We start from the raw sequence: 27719 nt of genomic DNA, 5'->3' as shown, positions 1-27719 counted from the left end.
TTAACGAAAAATATTTTGCTGATCAAAGAAAAATTAAATTATTTTTAAGAAAATAACTTCTATTTTTCAAAATAAGAAGTAATTTTCCATTTCCTAAATTTTGATAATCTTATTAAAATGTGAGCACATTTATATATATATAAAATAAATATATATTATTAATTTAACATTACAAACAAATAACGAAAAATATTTTTATAAAAAATATTTTTTTAGAACATATTTTTCATTAACAAGTTATTTTCTGTAAAACAAATGAAGCCTTAATTATAATAAATTGATGTTTATGACCACAATAGAATTCAAAAACTAATTTAATAGCCACTGATCAAGTCCCCCAATAAAATTCAAAATTCACTAATCACTTCCCCAAAAGTTAAGATTAAAACAAACAACAACTAGGTCTTAATCCCAACTAGTTAAAAATCAGCCATACGGATCTTTATTCAACATTCAACTCTATTTGTTAAAAAGGTTTGTACTCCAACTCTAAACACAATCTGGCATCCAACAAAAATTGAACCATATGACATTAAATATATGGATGATGAGTGTGACTGCTATGGTGAGATAACTATAGTGAAAAGCATTGAAAGAAACTCATTGAGTTCTCAGTTTCAATCTCCAGATCAATGAATAAGTACCAACAACCAACGGGGTAATATGGTGAAAAGTGGCATGTAAAAAAGGAATTTACCAGGAAATCAAAGATTTATGCAGAAATTCAATGAACTTGCAAAATCAGTGCCTTTTTTTTTTTTATCAAAATCAGGAAGAAAAGTGTTTCTAAACCTGAACCAGGACATATATAGCAAAAAGAATGCTAATAATAACATGAATTAGTGGCCGGATTGCACTGATCATTTCAGGAACAATAAGGGTAACCGTAAGACCGTTAATGAAATTAGAGATCAAGATGTGTGTTCTGTATGCTTTAGTTTTTGTGATGTTCATCCGCTGAAATGTTAATCCCTATCCGAGAAAGATCTTCACGCAGCATATTTGCACTTTTAAAATGAAGGCCAACAATTCCAACTTCAGTTGCAGCCTTTACATTTGTCAACCTGTAGTGATTCCATGCAGCAGATTAGTAAAGTGAAGCCAGCAAATCACATTACATAATAAAGCAACTGTGTGTTCACTTTATGATGGCACTTACACTAAACCAATACTAAGCTAATTACAAAATATGACAAGTCCCTTCAACTTCCACAGTTCCTTGAAATGGAAGAATCATTAGAAAGAATTAAAATGCTATTGACATCTAGAAAGGAAATTCGGTCCCACAAGTGCATGTGATGGCCTGGAAAAGAGCTGCTTTCAAAGTTCACTTGCAAGCAATAAAGAGGCCAGAATTGCTTTAAAAAGAACACGGAAAAACAAGAAATAATAGCAATAGCCATAAAAGGTATTTAATAATGCTGAGATTGTGTGAAGCAAGAAATTTTTGCTAGGAGACCAGAAACAAGGTACTGAGAAACTTGTAGAAAACTTGGAAGATTGTAAAAACAAGGTACTGAGAAATTGTTTTTATCATTACACGTTTTTTTGAGAACATTGGTCAGAAATACTAATCAATGATATTAATGACATTTAAATTGATGTGCAAGGATTTTTTTAAGCAATAAATTGAAATTTAGTGACATTTAAGTGCATTAGGAACAATTTCAATGATGGTGAGTGAAAATAAGCTTGAGATAGTACAAATGTTGAAAAGTTTCAGAGCTGAATATTTTTGGTATGGCAATTTAAGAGTTTCAAATGCAATTGAATTAAATGGATGTGTTGAAAAATAAAAAAGAACAAGGCAAACTTAAGATGTTATGGTGGTAAATGAAATTGTTAATGATGCTACGAGATTGCATTTGGATCTTTAAAAGGCTTCTAATCATGTGATTGAGGATTTCTTGGAAATGTAACATGACAATTAGTTGTCTTTTCTTTTATTTTTATTTCTTATGGTCTCTTCAATTATATTCAAAAGCGTATGAAATTGGAGGGCATGAGGAGGTGATTTTGCTCCCTCTTCTTCTCATTCACTTATCTTGTTGATATCTTTCATAAACATTAATCTTGAGTATATTCTTAGTGTACTGGTTGTAAAATTAAGGGTGAATTACTATTTGTCCCAAAGGTTAGGTTATAATCACAATTGTAGATCTTTGTTATTTGAATATCAAATTAATTGGCCTCTGGCATTTAATTCGACTAACCATTTAGTCCCTTTGTCCACTTTTACATTAGTCAGCTGTTAAAAAAGTAATCACAAATCTAAAATGCCTATGAAAATTCCAAAAAAGAGAAAAAAACAACTAATAACAATTTTTTCTTTGATTTTTTAAAATTAACTTTTTGAAAACTATAAAAAAAAAACTGTTTGAAAATGAAAAAGATTGTTTGAAAATGTTTCTTTAAATAATATCTGTAGGAAATTTTTTGGTAAAGGCAGTATATTTGGAACTTCACATGAATTTTACCTTTTACTACTGTTTTAAAAGTTGACTAATAGAAAAGTGGATGGATAGAATAAAAGGTTAACTGAATTAAATGTCACAAACCAATTAATTTGCTTTTCAAACAATAGGAACCTACTAGTGATTATGATCTAACCTCTGGAGGTAAATAGTAATTCATCATAGCATTAACCATAGAAATCAGGAAAACATAAACCTGGCCAAGAAATCAAAATTCCAACACCATTACAAATTTACGTATATATATAATTGAGGCAAAAAGAAAGAGAACCTGTCATCAACGAAAATACAACTTGTTGGATCAACATTAAGATGTCTAAGCACTTCCAGATAGAAATCAAGATCAGGCTTCCTCTTTCCTAAAATATAAAGTGGATCTTCATCATTAAAATCAGTTCAACACTATTTACAATCACCATTTAAAGCATAAATCAGCAGAAATTTATATAACCACATAATATTAATAACAACAACAACAACCAAAACAAAGAAAATAAATAACTAAAGGGGAAAAGAAAATAAAACCTTATCTTGGTAGCCTATTGAAATGATGCCGCAAAAGAGGGCATAAGATCAACAATCTTCCAAAATCAGCATATACTTCCCAAAACATGTGCACGTACCCATGTCATGGGGAAACAGGTCATGATTTTTTTTTTTTTTGGTTCATGTGGCTCTAATGAAGACTTGAACTCGAGACCTTATAACCTTAGAAACGATTCCAATACCATTGAACATGTTTATCAGTGAAATACTAATGCAAGTTTAATGGTATAAAACAAGTATATTTCTACTGACATAACCATGTGTCATACTTGGAAATCTTAATAAAAGGTTACTAGTTCTTACTTTACTAGTTCCTGAGTTGTGACACCTGGCTTTTATGCAGATATCAAGTTACATAGACCTTTTTATATTTGATATGATATCTAGCTCCCATTCTCTTCATTCTAAGTTAGCAAACACTCAAGAAAAGGGGATGAAGATTTGATTGATTCCCACTTCTGGTTCAATTCTCAATGGAAACTCAAGGTCATCTACTGGCAAAATTTCGATGACTATAGTACCATACACTCAATAATAAAAAAACATAAAAAACCTGCCAATTGATTCTTGGCCAAAGTGAATACCAACTGGTATTTGATAATTTGTTTCATTTGATTCTTACAAAAAGTCAAACTACTATTGTTAAGAAATGTCGAGACACAACTCAACCTAAAACCTTAAACTTTTAGGTGAGGGTTCTAAGGATATTTTTATATCTCTAACACACCCCCACGCACGAATGCCCATTGGACTTGAAGCGTGAACAAGGGCAAGCCCACATTACCTTGTACTGAAATATTTAATTAATAAATGGGGGTTGTTAGGATTCGAACTTTAGACCTTTCGGTTTGAAAGGCTCTAATATCATGTAAAAAAACTACTCAACCTAAAAGTTTAAACTTATAGGTGAGGGTTCTAAGAATAGTTTTATATCTCTAATAAGAAACAAGCTCAACAAGAACTCGAGAAGTTCAAACCTACCATTGAAGGAACAAAACATGTTATGATTAAGGTTGTGCAAGATTGAACCAAAGAACTGAACTATATTGAACCAGAACTAAAAAAAAAAATCATTATTATAGAAACTGAACCATGCCAAACTGAATTTGTTTTTTATTTTACTATTTTGGTTTGGTTGTAGTTCTTGTTCTCCATCAAGAATCAAAAAGGAATAGAAAAACAGATTTTATACATAAGTTTTCCTATAATTTTGTAGATATATTGTATAATTTCAATATAATTGTACATATTTATGTGCAATTAAGATAGAAATGCATGTGTGTATGTATATATATATAATAATTATAATTATAGACTATATACAATTTAATATTATCTTCCATTTCTTTAGATTTTTTTAATAATTATAATGAATGAATTAAATCAACTTACAGTCCTTAATTATAAGAGTGTTAGTATATTATATAATATACATTCTAGTCCTTGAATTGATTTCATTATAACTAGTTAAACCATGCAAGAATAAATTGTAAGTTATGTCTAAAAATACCTCTCAAATCCCTTAATTTTATACCGATAATTACTAATAAACTTAAATTGATTAAAATGAATTTGATTATAATTAGTTTCTTATTCTAATGGTAAAGTTGACATTATATATAAGTGAATGTTAGTATTCAAATTCAACTATTATGGATTCGACTCTTCATGACAACAATTGCATTTTTTTTTTTTTCAAGAACCAAGACTTGAACAGTAACCAAAATTTTGATTATGATAGGTTCTGGTTCTTCGCAAGAACCAAGACGGAATGGAACCGATACATGTTATAGGAAGAAGTATAGGAATAAAGTGTAAGTAGTGTTGTAAAGAATTATAGTGCAGTTGTAATTGGCGGGAAGGGTAGTTTTAGCAACTGATTCTGTTGGATCAGTTGAGGCAGTTGCTGTTATGAGCCTATATAGCTCAATTGTGCTTTTCTTGTAATTCCATTCCAAGAATTATCAAGAAATACAATATCTCTCTTATTCTCTCAATTCTTATTCTCTCAATTCTTATTCTCTTCTACCTATTCTATCTCTCTTTCTTCTATTTCTTCTTTAATCTCTGTTAGGGTTTCTAAAACCCTAACATTGAACTTGCATGCCCCTAGTCATAATGGAAATGGAGTTATTTTGAGTCTGATACTATCTGCTTAGAAAAAAAGTTTCTTGAATTGTTTCCGTTTCATTTTGTTGTTTTCAAATTGATTTAAAGTATTCCATTTCAAAGATACAGACAAAAATAAAATTCAATCACGACTATTCTAGCGAACTCAAACTGCACTTTTTTTCATCCCAAAAAAGTAGTAAATGAATGAAACAATAAAACATAAATAAGGATATTAGAATACTAGAAAAAACATTTAAAATAAATTAAGAGCCACATAAAAGGAATAAACATTGCAAATGAATGGCAAAGAACCAAAATCCTGCCTAAGCTACTGAACCAAGTGCACAGGCAAACACGTGCATGTGTAGACGTGTAGACATTCGCATACAGAGTAGACAGATCAAACTACTGGACATACCATATATACACGAACAAAATGTCCAGGATAAGTACGTTGAGATATTTAACTTCTCCTCAATCATTTTATACCTATAAATCACAATCTGAAGAGGATGATGAGCCATTTCAGCACGTAAGCGATAATATGATAAATCTATTTCATCATACCAGATGGGATAATTTGTAAAAGCATGCATCTCATAGTTATTTTGTTTTAAATCATAAAGCAACTCTGCAACACCATCTATGTAGGAATATCCTCTCCTCATACAATTTTTAAGCCCTGTGAAGACAAATCAATGAAGTTAGTGCCTCTGTAATCATGGAAGTAAAAGCAAAAGCACTGAAACATGCTGCTTATATAAGCACTTATTTTAAATCATACTATTAGAAGTTAAAAACTAAGAAAATTTTAATTTTTCTCCTAGCCTAAATGATATCACACCACGACTGCATAACCACCATTTGCAGCCTAGATTGAAGAAGTTGCTAAGTAATTTATGAAATGGGCATGAAAGTTAACCAAGGGAAAAAAAGGCATAATATATTTTCCAAAAGGATAATATGCAATGAGAAATGCAAATGGTATTACAAAATGAATAATTGCAACATATTTGGCTAGAAAATTGTAGATGGCACATGTCAAAGTTCCTATCATATGATAATATTTTCTCTGCAAATATCCAACGTCTTACAGCACCATAAACCACAGCAGGTGGCCAACAGGCACAATAAATCATGAATGACAGCATATTTCTGTGAATAAGAAAAGGGAAAAGAAGAAGATTAAATAGGAAATAAGACATAAAATAGGATTTGGTTTCATTATCATGGTGTCCCAATTCTTGTGGGGAAGTAATTTTCTAAACATTGATATGTGGAACTTTTTACAAGCCTATGACACCATGGGTAACAAAATCATAAATCTGTTTACCATTACCCATGAGTCAATCAGTGGTAATTATACTGAAAAAGTGCTATCAAGGAGTAGAGACTAGCATGTGATGAAAGAACAGCTTGATGAAGTACATGAATGTCTACCAACTCTGAATATTTAGTTAAAATCTCATCATGTTAGTATGGTCAGCATAGCCAGGTAAAAGGAAAAATGCTAATCAACAGCAACAAGATCAACAAAACATAACATCTCCTAATACCAAATCCTCAACCTTCCAAATCAAAAGATCTTCCATCTTTGAAGAACTTTTTGGACAGCTGCATCTGAAGGAGAAAAAATATTCTTCATCAAAGGTTGACATGATGCGATTTTTGGAGGTTAGAGAAAGAAAGGCTGTTTGGATAAGGGACAAAGAGAGAGAGAGAGAGAGAGAGAGAGAGAGAGAGAGTGGTAGTAAGGAAGAACAATAAAATGAAAATATTAAAAATAAGAGAAAGGCAGAAAGAGAATAATAAAAGGCCATCGATAAATAATCAACTTCCATGCAAGAGATTAAGGGTTCAAACATTGGCAACAATCCTTTTCAAGAATTTTCAAAGAACAAAAAATAAAAGGATATTTTCCACAATAGAATGCTAGTAACTCCAAGTGAGTAACCAAAAAAGGTGCTCAATGGAGTTATAATTAAAATTTTTTGACACCACAATTGTTTTTGCTAACACTTAACTATTTATTAGAGTAATAATATTTTAACTTGGAGGTGATAATATTTTAACTAGGAGAACTTCATTCATTAAAATCACTCAATAAATTGAGTGGAAATTTCCTACTTAATTTTTCAATCCAATAATGATTCTTTTCTCAATTGACACAATAATCACTACCTTTTTTCTTTTGATACAAAGAAGGGGGGAACCCGAAAACAACAAGAGAAATCAACCAGCCCTCATCAATCTAGGCCTGAGAGTCCTCTCTCACCAACTGCAACACCTTATTAGGAGGAACCTAAAGCAAGTGCATCCCTTCAACTGAATCCACACCCATATTTTGGCTACTTTTGATTGTTATCAACTAAGCTATTGTCACTTTTGTTGCCACCCTAACAACACAATCACTAAAACTGAAACGACTACCCACATCCACCATCATGATCACCGGCATTATCATCACTATTACTGCTAAGGATTACAAGCACAGTAATTATTGTCACACTAACAACACCACCACAACCTTATAACCACCACTAACCAGTAACCACTGCTTAAACGCTGATCATCATCCCTAGTTCCCCACTGCCTCCACCATCATCATAACCACACTATTCTACCAAATTGAAAATTCCTTTTGTCAAATTGTGTTATTATATTTAGGAAAAAGTACAAAAAATTACCTTGAGATTTTGTGCATTAACACTTAGGGCCTATGGTTCAATTTTTGACAAAATGGTATCCTGAACTTTACTAGAAATTTAAGGAAAAATGCTCTAATATTGTTAATTTTGCTAACGTGGCAGTGCGAGTCTAATAAAAGTTTATTTTTTAAAAGTTTTCTTAGCTTCCACAAATAACATGAAAACAAAAAAGAAAAATTGAATTAACAATTTTTAATGAAAAGAAAAAATTTATTTTATTTATTGTGCACTGCCATGTGATCAAATTTAACAATGTTAAAGCATGTATCCTTTAAGTGCTAATGGAAAAAAGCTCAGACTACCATATTGTCAAAAATTGGACCATTGGCTCCTAAGTGTGAAAGCACAAAATCTCACAATACTTTTTCTTTTTTGTTTTACTTTTCCCTATATTTATCAAACAATATAAACATATCCACAACTTATTTTTGCGTTTTAAAATTCAGCACTTACTAGTCATTCAGCCCTTATTTTTCAATTTTACAAAATATTTCCTAAACACCCCAAAATAAGTACTATTGAACAAAGTATATGCATCATATTAATGAAGTGAAACAATTACGAAAAACTAGAAAAAATAAAATCTTTAATCTTATAAAACATCACCTAACACCGCCCAAAATTAGTACACTTGAACAAGTATATGTATCATATTGATGACTTGAAACAATTAGGAAAAATTAAATAAATTCAAGCTCATTACATGCGGTAAAGAATTTTTGCTCATCATAGGAAAATAGCATTCAAGAAATCAGAAGTTTGTTATGGCTTTGGAAACCACATTATCAAAGGTGTAATTAGCAATTTTAAGTTATTTCACCATTCAATATACCAATAAAGATGCCTCAATACCGAGCTCCATTTCAACTGCATACAAATTCTTCATGTAGCAATAATAATCTTACAATATACAATGTTCCAACACCAATTAAGATTACCTCATCAATCATCCCCTTTTCAAACTCAATCCACGCAGTTGGGTGCTTACTTTCTATCAGTTCCTCAAAAGACATTCTGCAGATAAAAATCTGATTTGATTATCTCAAAAGAAAAGAAAAAGCATTTTTCATGGTCATAAAAATTAAATCAGTAGTAACCATCCATCAAGAAAACCAATTATACTGATACACTTGTAGTTGTAGAGATGCAAATGACTTTGCAATGCACAAAATCAAAAATACCATATTCAAGGTCAGTAGTCGAAAACCCATTTACAACTTCATGATGATAAAGTGATCAAGAGCACCAACAAATCAGCAAAGCAAAATCAGAACCAAAAAACAGCAAATTTCTGGCATTTTAATTCAATTGTTCCACAATAAAGAGAAGATTGAGAATACCCAAAGAAGGGAGGGACGTCGTGGTAAAAAGGGTCTCGAACAATGGTGTCCATGATATCAAAAAGCAATATGGGTAGCTTTCTATCAATATTCTGGGAGGATGCGGCGGAGGCTATGCGACTCTTTTGGCCGCTGAAAGTGGGATTTACACTCATTTTTCTGCAACTTTGGAAAGAGAATCCTGTGGTTACTCTCAGGCTCAAGAGCATTGCCATTTGGTTTTACATATCCAATCAAATCTTTCATATATATATTTGAAAATTCTTGCCCACGACAGTGTGAGCTGTGAGCTTATTTAAGTATATATTATTTTTGTAGATAATTTTACAAAATATCATCACGAAACGACACCGTATGCCTTCTTTATCGGAAATTTAAAGTGACAACTTTGAAGGATAAATACCTGCGTTCCCTCTCGTTGTTTCGTTTTACGCCGCAGCCGCAGCACCGCCATCGCTGCTCTCCATTACTGTGGCCGACGCTTTCTCTACCGTTGTGGTTCTCCCTCACATCGCGTTCGTTTACCATTGCCCTTTTTCATAACTGTCGCTGTCATTCACCACTTCGACGCCATTTCCGTGGTTGTTTTAATTGAATTGAAGGAGGCCTAACTGCATTGTCCACGTCGCTGGTGCTGTTCAGTGTGGTGTGAGTTGATCTTTCGAATTAAAAATTGGAGACTTATTCTTTGGCTATTCATTTCATTTTCTTTATGGATGCTTGTAAAGTGCAGTAAATTAAAGTGATTTGAGATTATGGTTATTTCACATTGCCACTTCTTAACCCTGCATATAAGAAGATTTGCCTCTGTTGATGTCAGAGTATCTGTTGTGTGTTTTGTTGGATATCATTTACTCCTGCAAATTCTGGGTATGATTTAGTTGATGAAAGTGTGTGTTATAGTGCAATTATAATTGAGAAATGATGTGTTGCTAGCTTGAATTTAGTCATTATTTTTTTGATTTTGTATATATATAAATTGGATACCCAAACAATTTGCGTTGCCTTTGATTAAATTTTCAGCAAAAGAGGAGACAAATGGGTTTGTGCAAGTTTGGGTAGTATGTGGGTTTGGTGCTTAGATTTGGGATGGATACAGATAGCAATGAGTGAATCCTATTTGGGTTTTTCTTTCCAATGGTTTATTTCTTTTAATAATATTAGTTGATGAGACAATTCAGTGCGTGAATTTCTCCATCAAAAGGAATGATAGCAGTTGAAAATTTAATAATTTTAGTTTTTCTGTGGCAATGCTTTGTTCTTGTTTTCATTCAGTGCGAAAGGTGTTCTATAACTTATCAAATCTTTGATAATAAATTTCCCTGTTTCAACTTCTTTTAGAAGTGTAATAAAGCAGTGCTGTGACTTTCTGATTACCTTGTATTTCATAAGGTATTAATTAAACTTTTTTAATTTTTGTTTTTGGAATTTTGAGGCTGGACCCGTTATTATTTTGTTTAATCTGAAATTTATTTGACTTTTGGTCATATAATTCTTTGCAGCAACTATGGCACTGAGATTGGTGAGCAGGAAGTTGGGTAGCAGATTTTTCCCTATGCTTTCTTTCACTTCTCAACTGCATTCACATGCCACAAGTTTTGGTGGGTTTTCAGGACTGATTTATAGTTTTTTTCTGATCCTTTCCTACAACAGTTATTAGGATAACTAAATTCAAGTTTTGAGTTTTAAAGTTGTGAACACATGTTCATTTAGAATGTACACAGAAGCATAGGCTTTCATTAGTTAGTGCTATTTCACCAACAATATTGAAATGATATTTTCAAAAGTTTTGTAGAAATAAAATAGTATGGTTGCAACTTTTCTAGGATGATGATTGCATAGATGCTTTCAGATTCAAACATGAGGATGCATAGCATTACACTAGTACCTGGGTGGAAATTTTCAGCTATTTAGATGTAACCTTTGTTGGGTTGAGACTAAGAGAAAATAAGCTTTTCTTTTTTCCTTAATTATCATCAACTTTTTCAAGTTTTTAGTTTTTATAGTTGTCGACAAATGTTAGGCTTCATTTCAACCAACAGTGTTGAAAGGATATCTCCGAAAATCTTTAGAAATAACATAAATGTGGTTGCATTTTTCAGGGATAATGACTTGTAATTGTGATCAGATACAAACATGAGGATGCACTGCATTTTACTAGAAACTGGGAATTGAAGATCAACTATCTAGATCTAACTATTAGTGGGTTGAGACTATAGAAAAAATAAGCTCTTTTTTTTTTTCCTTATTTACTTGGAACTGATGTTATTTAGCAAACAATGTGTGTTAAAAAGCAAATGAAATGCATACACCCCATGTCCTAGTCCTGATGTTTCTTGTGATTAGAGTTAAGAATGTACCCATGTTGCTCTTATCACTATTTATACGCAAGATAGTATTAATTTAATTTTGACTTGAAGAACCTCATTTTCCATTGACAAAATTCTTAAATAATACTTTACTGATTCACTTTCAGGATTTAAAGAAGTAAAGGAAGAAGACAAAAGTCAACTGGTGAGCAATGTCTTCAGTAGTGTTGCCTCAAATTATGATCTTATGAATGATCTGATGAGTGGTGGATTGCATAGACTATGGAAAGACAGGTCAGATGCTGAGAATGTGATTTAATGATTGTTTAATTCTCTTATGGACCACACCCAGCCTTCTTGTTGACATTTGTTGTCTGTACATTGTTCAGATTGGTCTCCAAACTAAATCCATTCCCTGGAATGAAACACCTTGATGTGGCTGGTGGAACAGGTAGGCTTTCCTGATTTAATAGCTCTAAGTTGTATTTGATGTCTACAAGCTGGAAACTCGGTGATAAGAACTATGAAGAAAAGACAACTTGAAAATATGAAGTGGAAGATGATATTTTTTTACCTCAGAATAAAATGTGTTGTTATAAACTAAAGTGGAAATTGAATGGCTTTTTCAGCTATTAAAAAAGTCTACTTGTTGGCTACTCTTTATCTTTGTTCTGCAGCTATTTATGTTCACCTAAAGTTTACTCCCTGAAAATTTCACTCAAACAGACAGTTCTGAGTTCTGTCATAGGTAGGGGAAAAAAAGAAACATATGATAAATGGCATAGTTCTACATGATATGTTTGTTTCATTTTGTACTAGCAAGGATGGTCCTAACATTGTCACATCCTTTTTTGGATGGTTTATTATAATTAGCAAAATAGCTAAAAGATGATAACTTAGATGACTAGATCATTTTGTACTGGCAAGGAAAATGAAATGGGACCTGTGATTTCATTTTAATGGTTTTTTTATCTCTTTATTCACTAGAAAGAAAAAAGGAAGGTTAGGTTTTTGTCTTTATAACTTTTATATTTACTAGTTATCAATGGTTTTAATACTTAATGTGTCATTATTGTGTGAAAATGATTTCAAAAATTCTAAAGCAATATAAAATATATTACAGGGAATTTGGTGTTTAAACAAGTTGAAAGATAGTTAATATTCTGAGCTTCATATTGTAATCAATTTATTCCTTTAAAGTAGCAGAAATGCAATTTATTTCTCCTCTAAATCTGATGTGAGAGTGGGCAATAATACAGAAAAGCTAGATTGAATGTTAAATAGTTAAAATTATTCATTGGGATTTAAGTGTGTCATTTGGTTATATACATAGATAACAAAAATTCATAGTGATCCAACCTAGCCTTGTGGAATTAATATGAAGTCTTATTGTTAGGTTGGGTGTTTGACATTAGTAAAGATGGGTGTTTCAAAGTAGTTTCTTGATCTGTTGGAATGATTTTAAATCAGTTTGAGTACCATTTTGTCATTTGAAATCAGTTTGGGGGATGAATTTCTTCTTGCCCAAGTGTGCTTGTGCACATACATTTATTTGTGTGTGCTTGTATTTGCTTATGAAATCCTTTCTATAAGATTAAGATCAATTCTTTTAGACATTTGTAGAAGATCTGACCCTCATTATGATTGATTACGCAATAATAGTCCTAGTATGATGTTGACAATCCTTGTATATTGTACAAGGAATTCTAGCTGCGAAACTAAAAAATTTTCTTTCAACTTCAGCTAGTACTTTCAAATTTTTTTGTCATTTAACCTTGTATAAATCATACCCTTGAAAACCAACTGATCTGATAAACGAACACAGCAGTCTTTGGTCACATTAACATAGGTGAGGAGTTGAATTTAAAGATTTGATATTGGAGCTTAAAAATACTTGAATGAGATTTATAATACGTGGATTTTCTTCAGTTGTCTATAATTATGAATGGAGATTAAATTCACAACTGTGCATGAAGATTGGTTTGGTAATGCATTTGAATTACCTATTCAAAAAATGTAATTTTTATTGAAACATTTCCCCCCTGTGTATTTCCCTTATTGTAAGTCAATATTTAAAACTAAAATTTTAATAAAAATATATGGATTTAAAATTTCTTATCCAAATGCAACCTTTAAAAACAGAGAGAGAGTGAGATAACCAAAAGTTACAATTTGCATGCACCATTTATTGTCAACCTACATGGAAAGTGTAAACGGCGCCAAAATTCTGTTATTTCTGCCTCAAATCAATTTCAAATTCAACCTGAGCAGATCCAAACCCTAAACATGCTTTACCCTTTTTTGGCTTCAGTTTGCTGCCCTTGTATATTGCACAAATGCCTTTTAACTAACTTTTCTGCTGCTTCTAGCCGCAGTTAGGAAATTTATTCAACTTCTGTATGCTGTCCTACATGTGAAATCCTTTAAATGAACTTCTATACAATGAATATTGTTCTTTTCATGAAGTAAAAATTATGTTAATTGATGCGGTTTTTATAATTGTTTCTCATGGTTTGGCATGGGATTTCTGCAGTGAGTGAGTTTAAAACACTTATTTGCAGGGGATGTTGCTTTCAGGATCTTAGACACCGTAAAAAGTATCAAATATAGAGCAATTCGAGATCCTCTTAATGATCATTTACTGGAAGAAACTCATATCTATGTGTGTGACATAAACCCAAACATGTTAAATGTTGGCAGAAAGTGGGCTATAGAGAGAGGTAAGATCCTGGAGTAGCTAATTTGAAAATTGGTTTGAGTAATTCAGTTTTGTGTAGAAGGAAATTTTTTCTTTATTTTTTACCTTATTTTCACACTTATAGGTTATGGAGAAGACAATTCCCTTATATGGGTGGAAGGAAATGCTGAAAAGTTGAGTTTTCAAGATCAGTCAATGGATGGTTACACAATAGCATTTGGAATTAGGAATGTTACACATATAGAGAAAGTTCTTGCTGAAGCATATAGGTATGCTTATAACTCCTTGGCCTGTTTTCTTTCACATCCAACTGCTCTAGGTATTATCTCATTAACAAGGAATTATCTAGTGCAAATGGTTTCTTGCTCTCACCTTTCTCATTCATGTCGGTGTCACATGCTTCTCATATGAATGTGAAATGGAGGAGTACTTGTATTGAATTGTTTGTCCTTCATTTCATTGCTAAAATTGGACCACCAAAAATAACAGTGTTAACAGTTCAAAGGGGGATATCAGTTTGAAACATTAGGCATTTTGTTTGCCTTTGAACACCCACCTTATTTCCAAATCTGATGCATTTTAATTTTTTTTTCTAGCAAATGAAAGTACATGGAAAATTGGCAACAATAAGTTGCCTACATATTACAGCAATGGTGGCCCTATGTTCTCTTAACAAGAGCATTACTTCAATGTCTGATAAGAAGGGATTTGAACCCATTGATGGTACTACAAGATGGTATAGCTAGCTATGTTATTATTGATCTTATTCTTAGAGTCTTAATAGACTTTTTTTGTGTGGGTTGGGGGGTAAGCCAAGCCAAATCAGGTGTCAAATTTTTTAGGCCTTGGCCTCAGCCTCAGCCTCAGCCTCAGCATATCCCAAAAGATTAGGCTTCATTCATTGACTAGGCTCAGTGTAACTTAATAAAATACCATATATAGTAATATTTTATTCATTATATGAACTGAGCAGTTGGTAAATGTAAATCCTAGCCTACCCCACCTTGGAGGCTGTGAGGTTAAGCCTAGGGACAAAACCTCTCAATCAGGCTTGGCTTTTTGGCAAACTGGGTGGGCAGGTCTTTAGGCCGATATCAGTGGTTGCAGTTGAAATTTGAGGTAAGAAAATATGCTGTCATATGCCTAAGGAATTGATGCATAAGGATAGTTCATAATTAGGTAGCAAAGAAACAGAAAGTTTAATCGAAATGGTATTTGTATGAAGCACGAAGATATGGTAACATCCTTATACTTCTGTATGTTTTTCTATATTTTCTTATTAAGGAATTGAACTGTGAAGCTAAGAAGATAGGTATAGATCAATTTAGTAGTGATGATGTTGATGCAGCCAACGAGAAGATCTAGAAAGACGAATAAATTTATGGTGTAGGCCTAGATTTATTTTGGGACCTTATAAAGTTTTTCCCTAGTAATTTAGTTTTATATTTATTTATTTTTACTTTTTTCAAGTTAATTAACTATGGGTCAAATATTTATCTTTGGTGTTAGGGTTGAGGCTAAACTAGTAATTTTTAGCTCTGTTTGAAATGGACTGAGTGGATATTTATATCTTGAGTTTTATTAGAAGTCCTACATAGTCGAGCAGTCAAATAAAAGAGGGCTCTTATTCTTATTTATGAGTTCAAATATCATATGGATTAGGAATCCAATGTCCAAGTCCTTATAGGTCTAGAGTTAATTGTGTATACAAATACCATTATTGTAGTGCTTTATTGATCAATCTTTTATTGCATAAAATCCTAACATGTATATTTCTTCAATTGTGTGGTGTAATTCTTACCTAGAAAATATAAGGGTTTCTAGATAGGAGTGAGTCATTGATCTTGATAGTGTGAGGATGTCTTTTTCAATATTCAAGACAAACTGGTGAATTTCTTGTTTCTCATTTCTTTTTGCAGAAAACTTCTTGCTCACATTCAATTTATTGTTGATGTATTACCATGCAAGTTTTTATGTTTTTGCTTATTAGGGTATTGAAGAGAGGAGGAAGATTTCTTTGCCTTGAACTAAGTCATGTGGAAGTTCCCGTGTTAAAAGACTTGTAAGTATCTTTGTCTTGTTTAATTTATGATACAAATCCTTCACTATTTAAAAACTTAACTAGCTCAAAGTAGCTTTTCTTATTAAAATACTAACAAATTGACCGATTGACCATATGTTGCACTAGACTAGCATCAGATTCTTATTTATATTCTTTGCAATTTTTTCTACTCCATATCGTATTTTGGTTATTTTTTGATATACACCTTTAAGAGTTTAAAAATCCCGTGAGTTTTTTAATGGCCATAACAGTTTCAACTCTTCTTTAGTCCTTATTTTATTTTATTTATTTATTTATTGGTTTTTGGAAAAGTAAGATGGCAATTGAAAATTTTAAAGTTTCAAATACTATAACAATAAACTAACGGAAAAAAGGCCAAATAAGCTTAAGTTTTGGGTCAAATAAGGATTAAACTTTCTAATTAGGGTCAAATAAGTTTTTACCTAGTAAAACATATATTTTTTTCTAATTTTAAATATTAAAAATTATTTATTATTTTTAATTGAAATGAAATTTTAAAAAAAAAGCATTTGAAGAAAATGACAAACAAAAATTATTTAATATTAAAATTATTATTTTTAATATTTTATTATTAAAAAAATAGGGGAAATAATTTTTTTAATTTTTTGTGGCAAAAATTGGGTCTATTTAGCTTTAATTAGAAAGTTCTTTCCTTATTTGACAAGAGACTTGATTTTGGGTTTATTTGACCCTCGACTAAAAGTACAAGGGTTTATTTGATCTTTTTTTCCATAAACTAATATTATATCAAGGACAATAATAGCTTGGTTGATCGTGGCACATAATTTTGTGTGGTGTCCTTATAAAGGTCAATCTCTTTTCATAGGTTTTGACGGTGTCCTTTCTAACGGATACAAAAATAAATTCTTTTGCACAACTCATGCATTGTTTTCTATTTATATTAAAATTGTTACCTTGTATCATATGTTTGGACCAAAATTTCCATCCATCTTATGAAAAAACTTGAAGATTTGTTTGGGTGCAAACATATCAGAGCTATGTGGGAACACATTGATTGATTGAAGAAAATGCAGACTATTAACATCATGTAGGTAGTTAGTGAATGAGCTGTTGATAGCATAAATCACAAACTTTGTGAAATTTTAATTCTATGAATTTTATTGATTTTACTTGTGACTTGATAATTGGTAGAAATTGTAACTATGGGTAGGAATCGTGCCATGGGGCACGTGTGTATACTAACTTAGTGCTAAAATTGGGCATGCGAAAAGGGCTAAAAAAGCTGAATGGGATTCCTACCTGAAGGCCTCTAAATGCAAGTCCACAACATTTCATTGTTATAAAGGTACAACCTAGCCCTTGAATTTACCCAAGGCTTCAATGAGTCATTTAACTCTTTTTTTTTTTTTTGGTCAGCCGAACATAAAACACCAAACTTCGTATATCTTTTGCAACTTTATCCAAACGTTTCAATTTTGGATTAAATATCCCAAAATTTCACATTGGGTACAATTATAGCCAAAGTCTAAAATTGATTTTAAAAAATTTAAATTTTATCTACCAAACTTATAATTATGTTAACCGAATGTTCTAAACTTACAATTATGGTAAACAAGTGCCCTAAAAAGGTTCTGTACCTTAGTAATTAAGCTAATTAATTGTTTTAAAAATTATAACCACATCAATCAAAAGAATAGAATTGGCTCATTTAAAACATGTATAGATGGATTTCTATGGATTTTGGTGATAAAATTTAAAGTTTAGGACGTTTGATTATTATAATTATAAGTTTAGTAGATAAAATTTAAAATTCTCAAAATTAATTTTGGGTTTTGGCTATAATTGCACCCATGTGTAAGATAGGGATACTTAATCCAAAATTGAAACATTTGAATAATATCGTTCCCAAATTATTGCAGTAACTTTGTGGGACCCATAAAATAAGTAAATATTATTAAAAAATTCTAAACATTTAAACTCAAATTTAATTAAAAAGAAAAGACCAAATTGAAAAAGAAAACCAAGAAAATTTTCTAGAAAATCCCATCTTCGTGAACTCTGCAAAACCTAGGAGCCATTTTTCTTGGTAAATGATAACTTCATTGCAACAAGTGATTGTAGCAGGAGCAAAATATAAACATTCCTTCAATTCAAATCCTAAATCAGCCAAATAATATATCTAACACAATAATAAGAAGGCTAGAAACAAAGAACCCTAATCTATGCTCAGATAATGAAGGAGGTTGCTTTATCAAACCTAATCAAGGTGAGGAGGAAAAAGAAGCCTCCTTGATTTGATAACTTCTTGAGCCATCTTCGATGCCAAGATCAAATATCATTGATTTTCCTCCTTCCAAATTCAAGATATCCTTGAAGAACAACAGCTGTGGACATCTTTAGCATATGAAGATCTTGATAGATTTAGATTCAAATAGTAGAAAACCCACTAAGGGGTATACAAATTTCCAACTCTAGAGAAGATAAATATTATTCTAAGATTAGACAAAGATAACCTCAACCAAAGCAAAGCCATAGTTATCAAAGGCTCAAGGTGCACCAGGCGCCAAGGTGTCCTAGAGCCTAGGCGGTGTCCTGGAGCCTAGGCGTAAGGCACAGGCGCGCTCCTGAGGTGCAAAAATAAAAATAAAAAATAAAAAATAAAAAAAATTATAAGTATGCTATCACACCTCAAGTAACATAAAACTACATAATGATAACTAACAAACATTCAAGTAATAATAATTTTACAATCCAAAAGAGGTAACTATGATAACATAATCTAATTTATAACATACATACCAATTTATAATATCATAATCCAATTATAATAATAGAAATTAATAATTTATGATAACATAAACTCAATTACGATATTTCTAATAATTTATAATGAGACCTACTAGCAATTAGCAATAAGAAAATAAAATAATAAACCATTTTTAATTCAATAATAAAATTAAAAGCTAATAAGAGTAATGGAATTAGCATAATAGCGTCTCAAGTCTCAACATACTTTCACACATTCCCAATAAACAAAATCACAAATTTAGAGTAGAAACAAAAAAGGAAAAGAAAAGCAGCATATGGCACAAGGAAAGGAGAGAGCATAGCAAATAAAGGGAAAAAAAATAAAAAGTACAGTTGCTGGCAAAGAGAGAGAGAGAGAGAGAGAGAGAGAGAGAGAGAGAGGCGCATATGGGTAGGAAGAGAGCATGGCAGTAGTGAAAAATCTAAACATACCTGCTGGAAATCTCAAGTTTGATTTCTCCTTTCCCTTTTCTTCTTCTTTTTCTTCTTCTTTTCCTCGTTGGCTGCTGGACACTTTTTTCTTTTTCTTTTTTTTTTCTTTTCTGGCTGCTGGAGCAGTTTTAAAAGAAACCCTAGCCACTTATTTTCTACTACGCCTTGCCCCCTTGGGGTGCACCTCGAGCCTTGGGTGCCAAGGGGTGCGCCTTGTGCTTGAGGTGCGCCTAGCAAAATAAAGGATGGAAGTGTGTGGTTGAAAGTTTGATCCATGACTATGGTTAAGCTTAAGTCCCCAATGAGTGGCTGTTGTTGGAAGATTCAAGGATATATTTAAGGCAAAAAGCCTTTTTAAGCCTTTGACAATGACTCTTAAAATGAAATAAATTCTTGTCAATTTAATTGATCTTTTTAAGCCCCCTCGTAATTACTGGTAGAGTCAAATAAGTTCTTATTAATTTAAAGTCAAATAAACTTTTTTCAATTTACTTGATCCATTTAAACCCCTATGAATCGAGAATTCGCTTTTACAAGCCCCCCCTTGACATTGCGTGTGCTTTGTTAAACGTGAGTTCAGCATGCCTGGTGCCATTGGGTCATGCAACGCCTGAAACTCCTCTTTTGTATTATGCATGGGACATGATGAAAAGCATTGAATTCAATAATCGGTATGTTAAATGGCAATAACAGTGCACAACACCATATTTTCAATTATTTATCTTCCATTGATGGAATTAAGTTGCAGACAGAGAGAGTGAGTGAGTACTAGAGAGTTTAGCTCTTAGGTTATGTAACAAAAATGGGCATGAAATAAACGTCCATCCATCTCACATATAAGTCACGTGATAGAGTTCAGGCCTTTTTGACCAAAATTTTCAATGTTTTAACTCTAACTGTAATTGTCAAGGGCTTAAATGGATCAACTAAATTGACGAAAGTTTATTTCACTCTAACAATAATTGTCAGGGATTTAAATTGATCAATTTAACATGGGCTTATTTGACTCTAAAAGTAATTATCAGGAGTTTAAAAAGTCATTTTGTCAATATTTAAACTAGTTAAAATTGATAATCAAAGTAAGTCACTTTGAAGCAATATACTAATTTTTTGGGCATCTTTTTTCATTTTGCGTTAATTTTTTGGCAAAAGACCCTTTTAAGCCCCTGTTAAATAGTTTAATAGTCATATAACCCTTAGTTAATCCATTTGGTCCATTTAAGCCCCTATGAATATTAAAAAAAAAAAAAAAAGCATAAAAAAGCCCCAACCTAACACTGTCAACTCTCCATTAAAATTTATGTTTTATATAACAAAATAAAGTTAATACTTTCTTTTGCCATAGTAGGAGAACTCCACTATCCTACTACGACTAAGTTGGATCATTGAAGCAAAGTAATCTCTACAATTTTATAAAGTTTCATTAATGAAAAAACAAAAATGGAAAAGTATATTTTAAATACCCACCATAGAAGAAGAGCACAAATGATACATGAATGGATTATGAGCTAGAACAAGTACACAACAACCTCCATCAACTATTTTTGCGATTGCAATATATATTTATTGCTAATGCTAGTAAATCATTTTAATTAAAACAAGCAAAACTAGCCAAAAAAATCTTTATTCCAATATGTCACGCCTTCCCACCGTGTTCCAAGAAAGTTTCTTCATCAACATAACTTTTTTATATAAGTAAGAAAAAATTTTATTAATTGGAAAAGAGGAAAGGGGAGATCGAGCAAAGGGTTAACTAACCCAGAATCAAGTGCCCAGTCTCAAGTATTCAACTCAAGAAAACAAACCTATTATAAATGAAAACTTTACATAAAAGAAAGAACAGCTGCAAGCATAACAAAAATTGAAAAGAACGTATCAACAATCCTAACCCTTCCCAATTTTCTAAACAAAAAGCAGAGAAATTAAATCAAAAACCAACAATGAAGAGATTGGCAAAGATGTAGCGCAGACAATAGTGCTTGAAATCAAATAGTTCTGTTAGAATTGATGAGATTTTACTTTAATTTTTGAGATGTGCTTATGAGAAAATCATGTGATTGATTAGCTTAATTAGTGCCTGTATTAAGGAGTAATTTAAGGAATACCATATATCATGTATCTTCCATTATAAATATGGACTCTTATATATTATGCCGATTACAAGTAAATGAAAATGTAATTCTTTAAGGTTCATTCCAATTCTTTCTCTTTTTCTCTTTTTTCGAATGAATTTTAACAACTTTCCCTAAATTTATAAGGTTGTAACACTACAGTCCTTTAACTTTAAAATGTAACATAAAACCCCTAAACTTTCAAATTTTGCACAGTAAAATCCTTCTGACTTTCAATTATTGATTTTCCAGTTAGAAACTGATGTGAACAGCTCTCACATGGTGTTTTATCAATGTTTCTCTCTCGTTTCTCTCTCATTTCTTATGCAATGTAAAATTATTCGCTCTACATGCGAAAAATTATTCTGTCTATAGAGAGGAGAATGATTCGATTTACACATAGCTTGAGAGAAAAAAAAGAAATTATGACTAAGCTTCATGCTGGAATTGTCCAGGTCAATGTCTAACTGAAAAATCGGTAATTAGAGGTTCGATAAATTTTACTATGAAAAATGTGAAAGTTAATGGGGTTTTATATTATATTTTTTAGTTGAGGGAATCTAATGTTACAACTAGATAAGTTCAGGGATGGTTGTTAAAATTTATCCCTCTTTTTTCTTCTTTCTTTCTAAAAAATTTAACATGATATCAAAGCTCGAACTGGGTTGTGGGTTTCAACCGCCCATAAGATTGTATAATTGGGCCCGTATTGAATTAAAATACTAACTAATTATCAAGTGATAACTATGTGGTTGCACTTGAGGGGAGAGTATTGAGAATCGCACGTTGAAAGAATATGAAATAAAAGGACAATATATAAGTAGTTGGGTTACAATATTAAATTGGTTAGTCATTTTGATATGTAAAATAACTCAATCACTTACTAGTTGAATATTTTAGTATAAAGCAAATGGGGCCTGTGCTTGTTCACGCTTTAAGTCTAGTGGGTTTTCATGTGCGGGGTGTGAACTATTGTTGGAGCCTTCATTTACAAGCTTAAACTTTTAGGTTGAGTGGTTTCTTGACAAGTCCAATATCCAAAGATAAGTAGAAGACCAAAATGGAAGATCAAATTTGAAGATTATGATGATTGCAATAGTGTAGCATCTTAATTGAACGACAAACCCAAAACATAAGCCCTGCTTTGGGTCCATATAATCACTCTTCTAAAATCTTTGAAATCTGAAAGAAGTTTTTGACCTTCCTTGTTTCTTATATGAAAATTGATTAGTTGTGGAACTGCAAAGCCTCCGATTTTAATGAGCCCCTCAGTGGTGAACAACATAACCTTCTCCTCCTGAACCCATTCAATAATATTAACACCATTGCAACCGGGTATGGAACCAGGAATTTCATCACTAAGGAAGTTGCTGGAATCGGAAGCTGTTTTAAAGGTAAAGCGAAACAAGTGAGAGGAAGAGGTGGAAAAGTTAAAGGCAAAGGGGAAGAAGGAACTAGAATCCCTAGAGCAAGAAATGAAAGGAATTGAAGAGAAGTTACAAGATGCAAAGAAATGACTGAGCTATTAATTTATGTTTGTCACGTGATGTGCATATGATGTTTTTTGGACTTATTTGATCAGTTAAAGAAAAATTTGGGCCTTATTACTATTTTTTAAAATTTTTAAGGGTTTAAATGGACCAAATGGATTGATCGAGACTTATATGACTATTGGACTACTTCACAGTGGCTTGAATGAGCCTTTTGCCTAATGGGGGGTAAGAGGGAAAAAGAAGAAGAAGAAGAAGAAGAAGAAGAAGAAGAAGGTTAAAGAGTGCTTATTTATTTTTGGATATAAGTTCAAGGGTTAGGTTGTGCCTTTCCCCAGAGTTTCAAGTGGGCTTCGATGGAATAGTTTATGCCTTCTCAGCTTATGCAGTCATGTCAGCAACCCGATTTAGTGCTAGCTCATTAGTCTCTTCTTATGATTCCTAGCGCCCAACACAATTGCTGTCAATTACAAAGTCTGGGATAAAATTGATAAAATTTTTAAAAATCACGTGTAATTGACAATCCATGCAAGTTTTGACGGGATCGTTAACCCTCAGCTAATTGTTGATGTTGTACTCCAAATTAGGAACTACTGCATGGGAAGCTAGGTACATGAACAAGGAGAAATTGAAGAAATCATCTGTTTCTTACTAGATAGACCTAGAATTGCTTTAAAGATTTTTTATGAATCTGATCCAGTTGCTTTGCTTTGAAGCTTTGAGTTGTTGAACTTGCAACACTACAAGGAATTTTGACTTTACCAACAGATTATGTCTGTTGTTGGCAACCACGTTGGTAATTTCTCAGCAACAGACTACACAATCCGTTGGTGATTACCAACAGACATTCGGTTGGCATTGGCATCAGATTAGCCAATCTGTTGGCAAATGAAATGAATTTCAACGCATATCTGAGAAGGAATTACCAATGGAATTGAATATTACCAACAATTGGTGATTGGTAATCCGTTGGTGTTTGGTTTGGAGAGTGTGGCTAACTTCCAATGGATTCATGCCGTTGCTATTTCCAACGGCTTTGTCGTTGGTGGTCTGTTGGTAATTGGACACTTTTGTTGTTGTTGTTGGTTTTTTTTTTTTTTTTTTTTTTTTTACCAATGGATTGTTAGTTCCGTTTGTATTAACAGCAGATAATTCGTTGGTAACTTAAGTAGTTGGCAAACTCACATTTGATTCACACATTTATTTGACCCTAAAACCTGTAAATCAAAATATTGCGGGTTGTAACAAATTGGAATTCAACAGATTAAAAGCGGAAGCTGTACTCCGTTGGTAAATGATAACAGATGTTTATGTCTATTAGCAACCACATTCACTCCTGTTCGTGAATGATAATCCGTTGCAATCTCGATAGAATTTAGTACTGTTGGTTATCTTGTTTATTCTTTCTTTCTGCATATCCTGGCATTTAATTGCCCAGCTGGTCTTATTGAAGTTTGGCATCCTTTATTTCAATTTTTGTGAATTATTTTTTGGAACTCTATGTTCTTTAATCTTGTTTTAACTCCTACTGCAGATATGACTACTATTCATTCTCAGTCATTCCAGCCCTTGGAGAGCTGGTTGCAGGTGATCGGGAATCTTATCAGTACTTAGTTGAGAGCATTCGTCGTTTTCCGTCTCAGGTCTTGATTTGGTCCTTATGCCCTTTCAAATTTCTGTACAATGTCAACTTTGTTTTCACTTTGCTTTCTTAGCCATAGAATCATAATTTTTTTTTCCTTTTCATGGAGGTTGTGACTTGCAAAGTAAGGTTTATTTTGTTGAAAACAAAATTGTGCTAGAATCTCTCTTATTTGTCACCATAAAATTCATAGTACGTGTTATAGCATCTGGTGTACTTCGAGGATACATGCCAGTAACATATTCCAAGAATTCAGAATTGGAGATTTTAGTGGTAGTATAAACATGGATTGCTTGCATGTTCATTTTTAATATTTGAACCTGTAAAGGACGGAATAGGCACTGCATGTAAATGATTCAGAAGTCTTATGTATCAAATTGAATCTTCCACCTATATTTTTTCTACTTGTTTGTTTATCATTTATCATTCGTCTTCCACAAATTTTGTCCTACACACATTAATATGCCCCTTATTATTAGAGCCCAAATAAAAAATTTTAACCCCTCCCAAAATCATACTAAACCTAATGGCATCATGGATTTATTGGTCAATCAGAAAATTTAAGTACCTCTTACTTCTCATGCCCATCTTGTTCTTGTTTATATGTTCCTTGCTCATTTCATCTGCATGCTAATCCACCTGGACAAAGCAGATGGAGGACTAAGTGATCACTAGTTAATGCTTTGGCTCTGCTATTTCACATTGCTGTTTGCTAGGGGTGGCCTCCGGGGCAAAATCAGCAGTTTTGCGTTCAAGGTTCATAAGGACCAGACTGGACTGTAGGGTTCCTTACGGTTCCGGTTTTGATCAAATCCGACAATTGAAATTTTCAAAAATTTTTCTAGAAGATAAAATCCGGTTTTTGACCTGGAATTGGACCAGCCGTTTTTAGTGAATCTGGTTTTGACCGATTTAATATCTTGGACTGGTCCAGTTTTGAACTGGACCGTAGCTGGGTCTACTGTTTGCACTAGGTATGTATGATGACTGAAAGTTTAATCGAAATAAGGCCTTTCACTAGTTTGGGGAACCTTCCTCACTGAAAGAACGTAAAATGGCCTCCAGTGCTTTGAAACCATATGCAATTGGCTGAATAAACCACCATATCTGAATAAATTACCTAGCCCTAAAAGAGGGAAAAAAACACAGAGAAAGAGGGCAACTTGAGAATAGTGGCTAGAGCTATACCAATTGCACAAGCTAGTGAAAAATTGGGTAACTAGGGACTAATTACTTATATATATATATATATATATATATATATATATATATATATATATATATATTTGGTTCTTTGTATTTGTTTATAAATTTATTTGTTATAAATGTATGCAGGACAAGTTTGCTTCAATGATAGCAGATGCAGGGTTTCAGAAAGTTGAGTATGAAAATCTTGTTGGTGGAGTGGTTGCCATTCATTCAGGATTGAAGTTTTGAAGGAGTTTATGGAAACACATATAGCTTTTTCAACTCATGTTCTTGTCAATGGATCATTTGTACATGATTTTTTGGGCATTGAATTTTGTCTTGCTTTGTTTTATGGAAATTTTAGCTTGGCATTCTGAATCTCATGTCAAGTTCTTTAACTAGTCATAGCAATATCAATTTGTACTTCAATAAGATGATGCATTATAAACTTATAATAAACACCACAAACAACTTCATCATGATTTTTGAAATAAACGTAATTGAATTTAATTGTAGACTTTAATAGTGCCTTGTCTAAATAATTAATATTAATGAATATGTAATTAATTTTTATTTAACCAAAGTATGGTCTCCTATCCTTGCCTCTTATTCTCTAGGATACAAATATATGAACTAGTTTTAAAAGTAGACACAATTTGAAGCTTTCAATAAGTCTATATTTTTAGCAGATTGAATAAACTGAATTAGAGGGAAAATTTAATCGAATTAATGAAATTTTAAACAAATTAAATTGAATCTAAGTAAAATCAATTCAGTTTCATTCGATTTGATATATTAATTTAGGTTTTATTTTAATTTTTTTATTTATCTTAGACCCTTTTCCAATTTAATTTTAGTTATATCTTATCTTTTATTCTAAACTCTAATGTAAGATTTAATAATAATTAATTAAAAAGTATTCAATCTAGCTTTATTCTATCGATTTTTATGTAGAAAATTGAATCGAATGGATTGAATTTCTCAAAATAAGAAATCAAACAAAATTGAATTACCTAAAATAATAGATTAAATTTTTGAATTAAATCGATTTGGTGAATTTTTTTAGTTTGAATAGAATTATACTCTCTCATCGTAGCTTGAAAAATATTGAATTATTTTATTCATCTCTAAAATCTGTTTAATTTTTTCAAAAAAAAATATTCAATATCTAATTTATAAACTAATTTGATCTAGTTGCTACTAGATTTGATTGGGAAAAAGAAAACGGTTGACTTATATCACTTATGTAAATGCACAACCATTTATTAACAACTAACAAAAAATAAATAAATAATCAAAAAAGCAAAATAATAAAACAAGGATCTGACGTAAATTTTGACAAAATTTTTCCCATACCTAAAACTTAACTCTCCATAAATAAAACATAATTTGAGATATCCAACGACCACTCAATGGTCTAAGGCTATAACTCATTACTCATTGCCCATATAGGGCCTATCAAGCCTACCTAACTACCTCCCTCATCAAACTTTAGCCCAATCACAGTGAAACTCATTACAATTTAAAATTTATTTCGTATGCTCAAAAAATTCAAAAAGAATCCTGAGAGTCCTGTCCTTTATATCATTATTTTATTATCTCAACTCATTTTAATTAATTATGTTAAATTAGAGATATTAATTTAGGCACCGAACAAAGCCTACCACATTGGAAAACAAGTTTGGTTTGGGTTTACCATTATCAAAACTACTACTTAAAATATGTTTAGAATGTTTAAAAACGCTGGAAACAACTATAATATTGAGTTACTTATGTAACAATTTGCTTGGCACCTTGGTTTGATTGAAAAAAAAAAT

At 31.9% G+C, this 27719-nt stretch overlaps 2 protein-coding genes across 8 annotated transcripts; one reads left to right on the top strand and one right to left on the bottom strand.

Annotated features, from left to right (window-relative positions):
* Nucleotides 1-416: 416 nt before the first annotated feature.
* LOC110664980 (flavin mononucleotide hydrolase 1, chloroplatic) lies at nucleotides 417-9461 on the bottom strand. Of its 5 annotated transcripts, XM_021824901.2 has the most exons (7): nucleotides 9181-9458; nucleotides 8779-8854; nucleotides 6701-6752; nucleotides 5700-5814; nucleotides 5551-5621; nucleotides 2746-2833; nucleotides 417-1064 (listed from the first exon to the last, which is right to left on the bottom strand). In XM_021824901.2, exons 1-7 carry the CDS (start codon nucleotides 9393-9395, stop codon nucleotides 935-937), a joined length of 747 nt encoding a protein of 248 aa, XP_021680593.2. In that variant the 5' UTR covers nucleotides 9396-9458; the 3' UTR covers nucleotides 417-934. The 5 variants fall into 5 exon arrangements, with proteins under 5 accessions (XP_021680593.2, XP_021680592.2, XP_057995102.1 ...); XM_021824900.2 differs by having other exon boundaries at nucleotides 5551-5814; nucleotides 9181-9461; XM_058139119.1 differs by having other exon boundaries at nucleotides 5551-5814; nucleotides 6701-6822; nucleotides 9181-9221.
* A 61-nt stretch (nucleotides 9462-9522) lies between these two features.
* On the top strand, nucleotides 9523-26307 carry LOC110664978 (2-methoxy-6-polyprenyl-1,4-benzoquinol methylase, mitochondrial). 3 transcript variants are annotated; one of them, XM_021824898.2, is made up of 10 exons: nucleotides 9523-9828; nucleotides 10522-10572; nucleotides 10683-10781; nucleotides 11657-11783; nucleotides 11879-11940; nucleotides 14051-14209; nucleotides 14312-14456; nucleotides 16178-16249; nucleotides 24607-24715; nucleotides 26050-26307. In XM_021824898.2, exons 3-10 carry the CDS (start codon nucleotides 10688-10690, stop codon nucleotides 26149-26151), a joined length of 870 nt encoding a protein of 289 aa, XP_021680590.2. In that variant the 5' UTR covers nucleotides 9523-9828; nucleotides 10522-10572; nucleotides 10683-10687; the 3' UTR covers nucleotides 26152-26307. The 3 variants fall into 3 exon arrangements, with proteins under 3 accessions (XP_021680590.2, XP_021680591.2, XP_021680589.2); XM_021824897.2 differs by lacking the exon at nucleotides 10522-10572 and having other exon boundaries at nucleotides 9539-9828; XM_021824899.2 differs by lacking the exons at nucleotides 10522-10572; nucleotides 16178-16249.
* Nucleotides 26308-27719: the final 1412 nt, after the last annotated feature.

This window comes from Hevea brasiliensis, chromosome 17, assembly GCF_030052815.1.
Source record: "Hevea brasiliensis isolate MT/VB/25A 57/8 chromosome 17, ASM3005281v1, whole genome shotgun sequence".
Taxonomy (NCBI): domain Eukaryota; kingdom Viridiplantae; phylum Streptophyta; class Magnoliopsida; order Malpighiales; family Euphorbiaceae; genus Hevea; species Hevea brasiliensis.
Note: the sequence above shows the minus strand (reverse complement) of the source record. Positions and strands in the feature narration are given on the sequence as shown.

Coding starts and splice junctions, on each gene's coding strand:
- LOC110664980 (XM_021824900.2), bottom strand. CDS start 9,395: ATGGCAATGCTCTTGAGCCTGAGAGTAACCACAGGATTCTCTTTCCAA. Junction 8,855..9,180: donor GACGTCCCTCCCTTCTTTGG/GTATTCTCAATC, acceptor TTTTATCTGCAG/AATGTCTTTTGAGGAACTGA. Junction 6,753..8,778: donor AAAAGGGGATGATTGATGAG/GTAATCTTAATT, acceptor TTTCTCCTTCAG/ATGCAGCTGTCCAAAAAGTT.
- LOC110664978 (XM_021824898.2), top strand. CDS start 10,688: ATGGCACTGAGATTGGTGAGCAGGAAGTTGGGTAGCAGATTTTTCCCT. Junction 11,784..11,878: donor CATAGACTATGGAAAGACAG/GTCAGATGCTGA, acceptor TACATTGTTCAG/ATTGGTCTCCAAACTAAATC. Junction 14,457..16,177: donor GTTCTTGCTGAAGCATATAG/GTATGCTTATAA, acceptor TTTGCTTATTAG/GGTATTGAAGAGAGGAGGAA.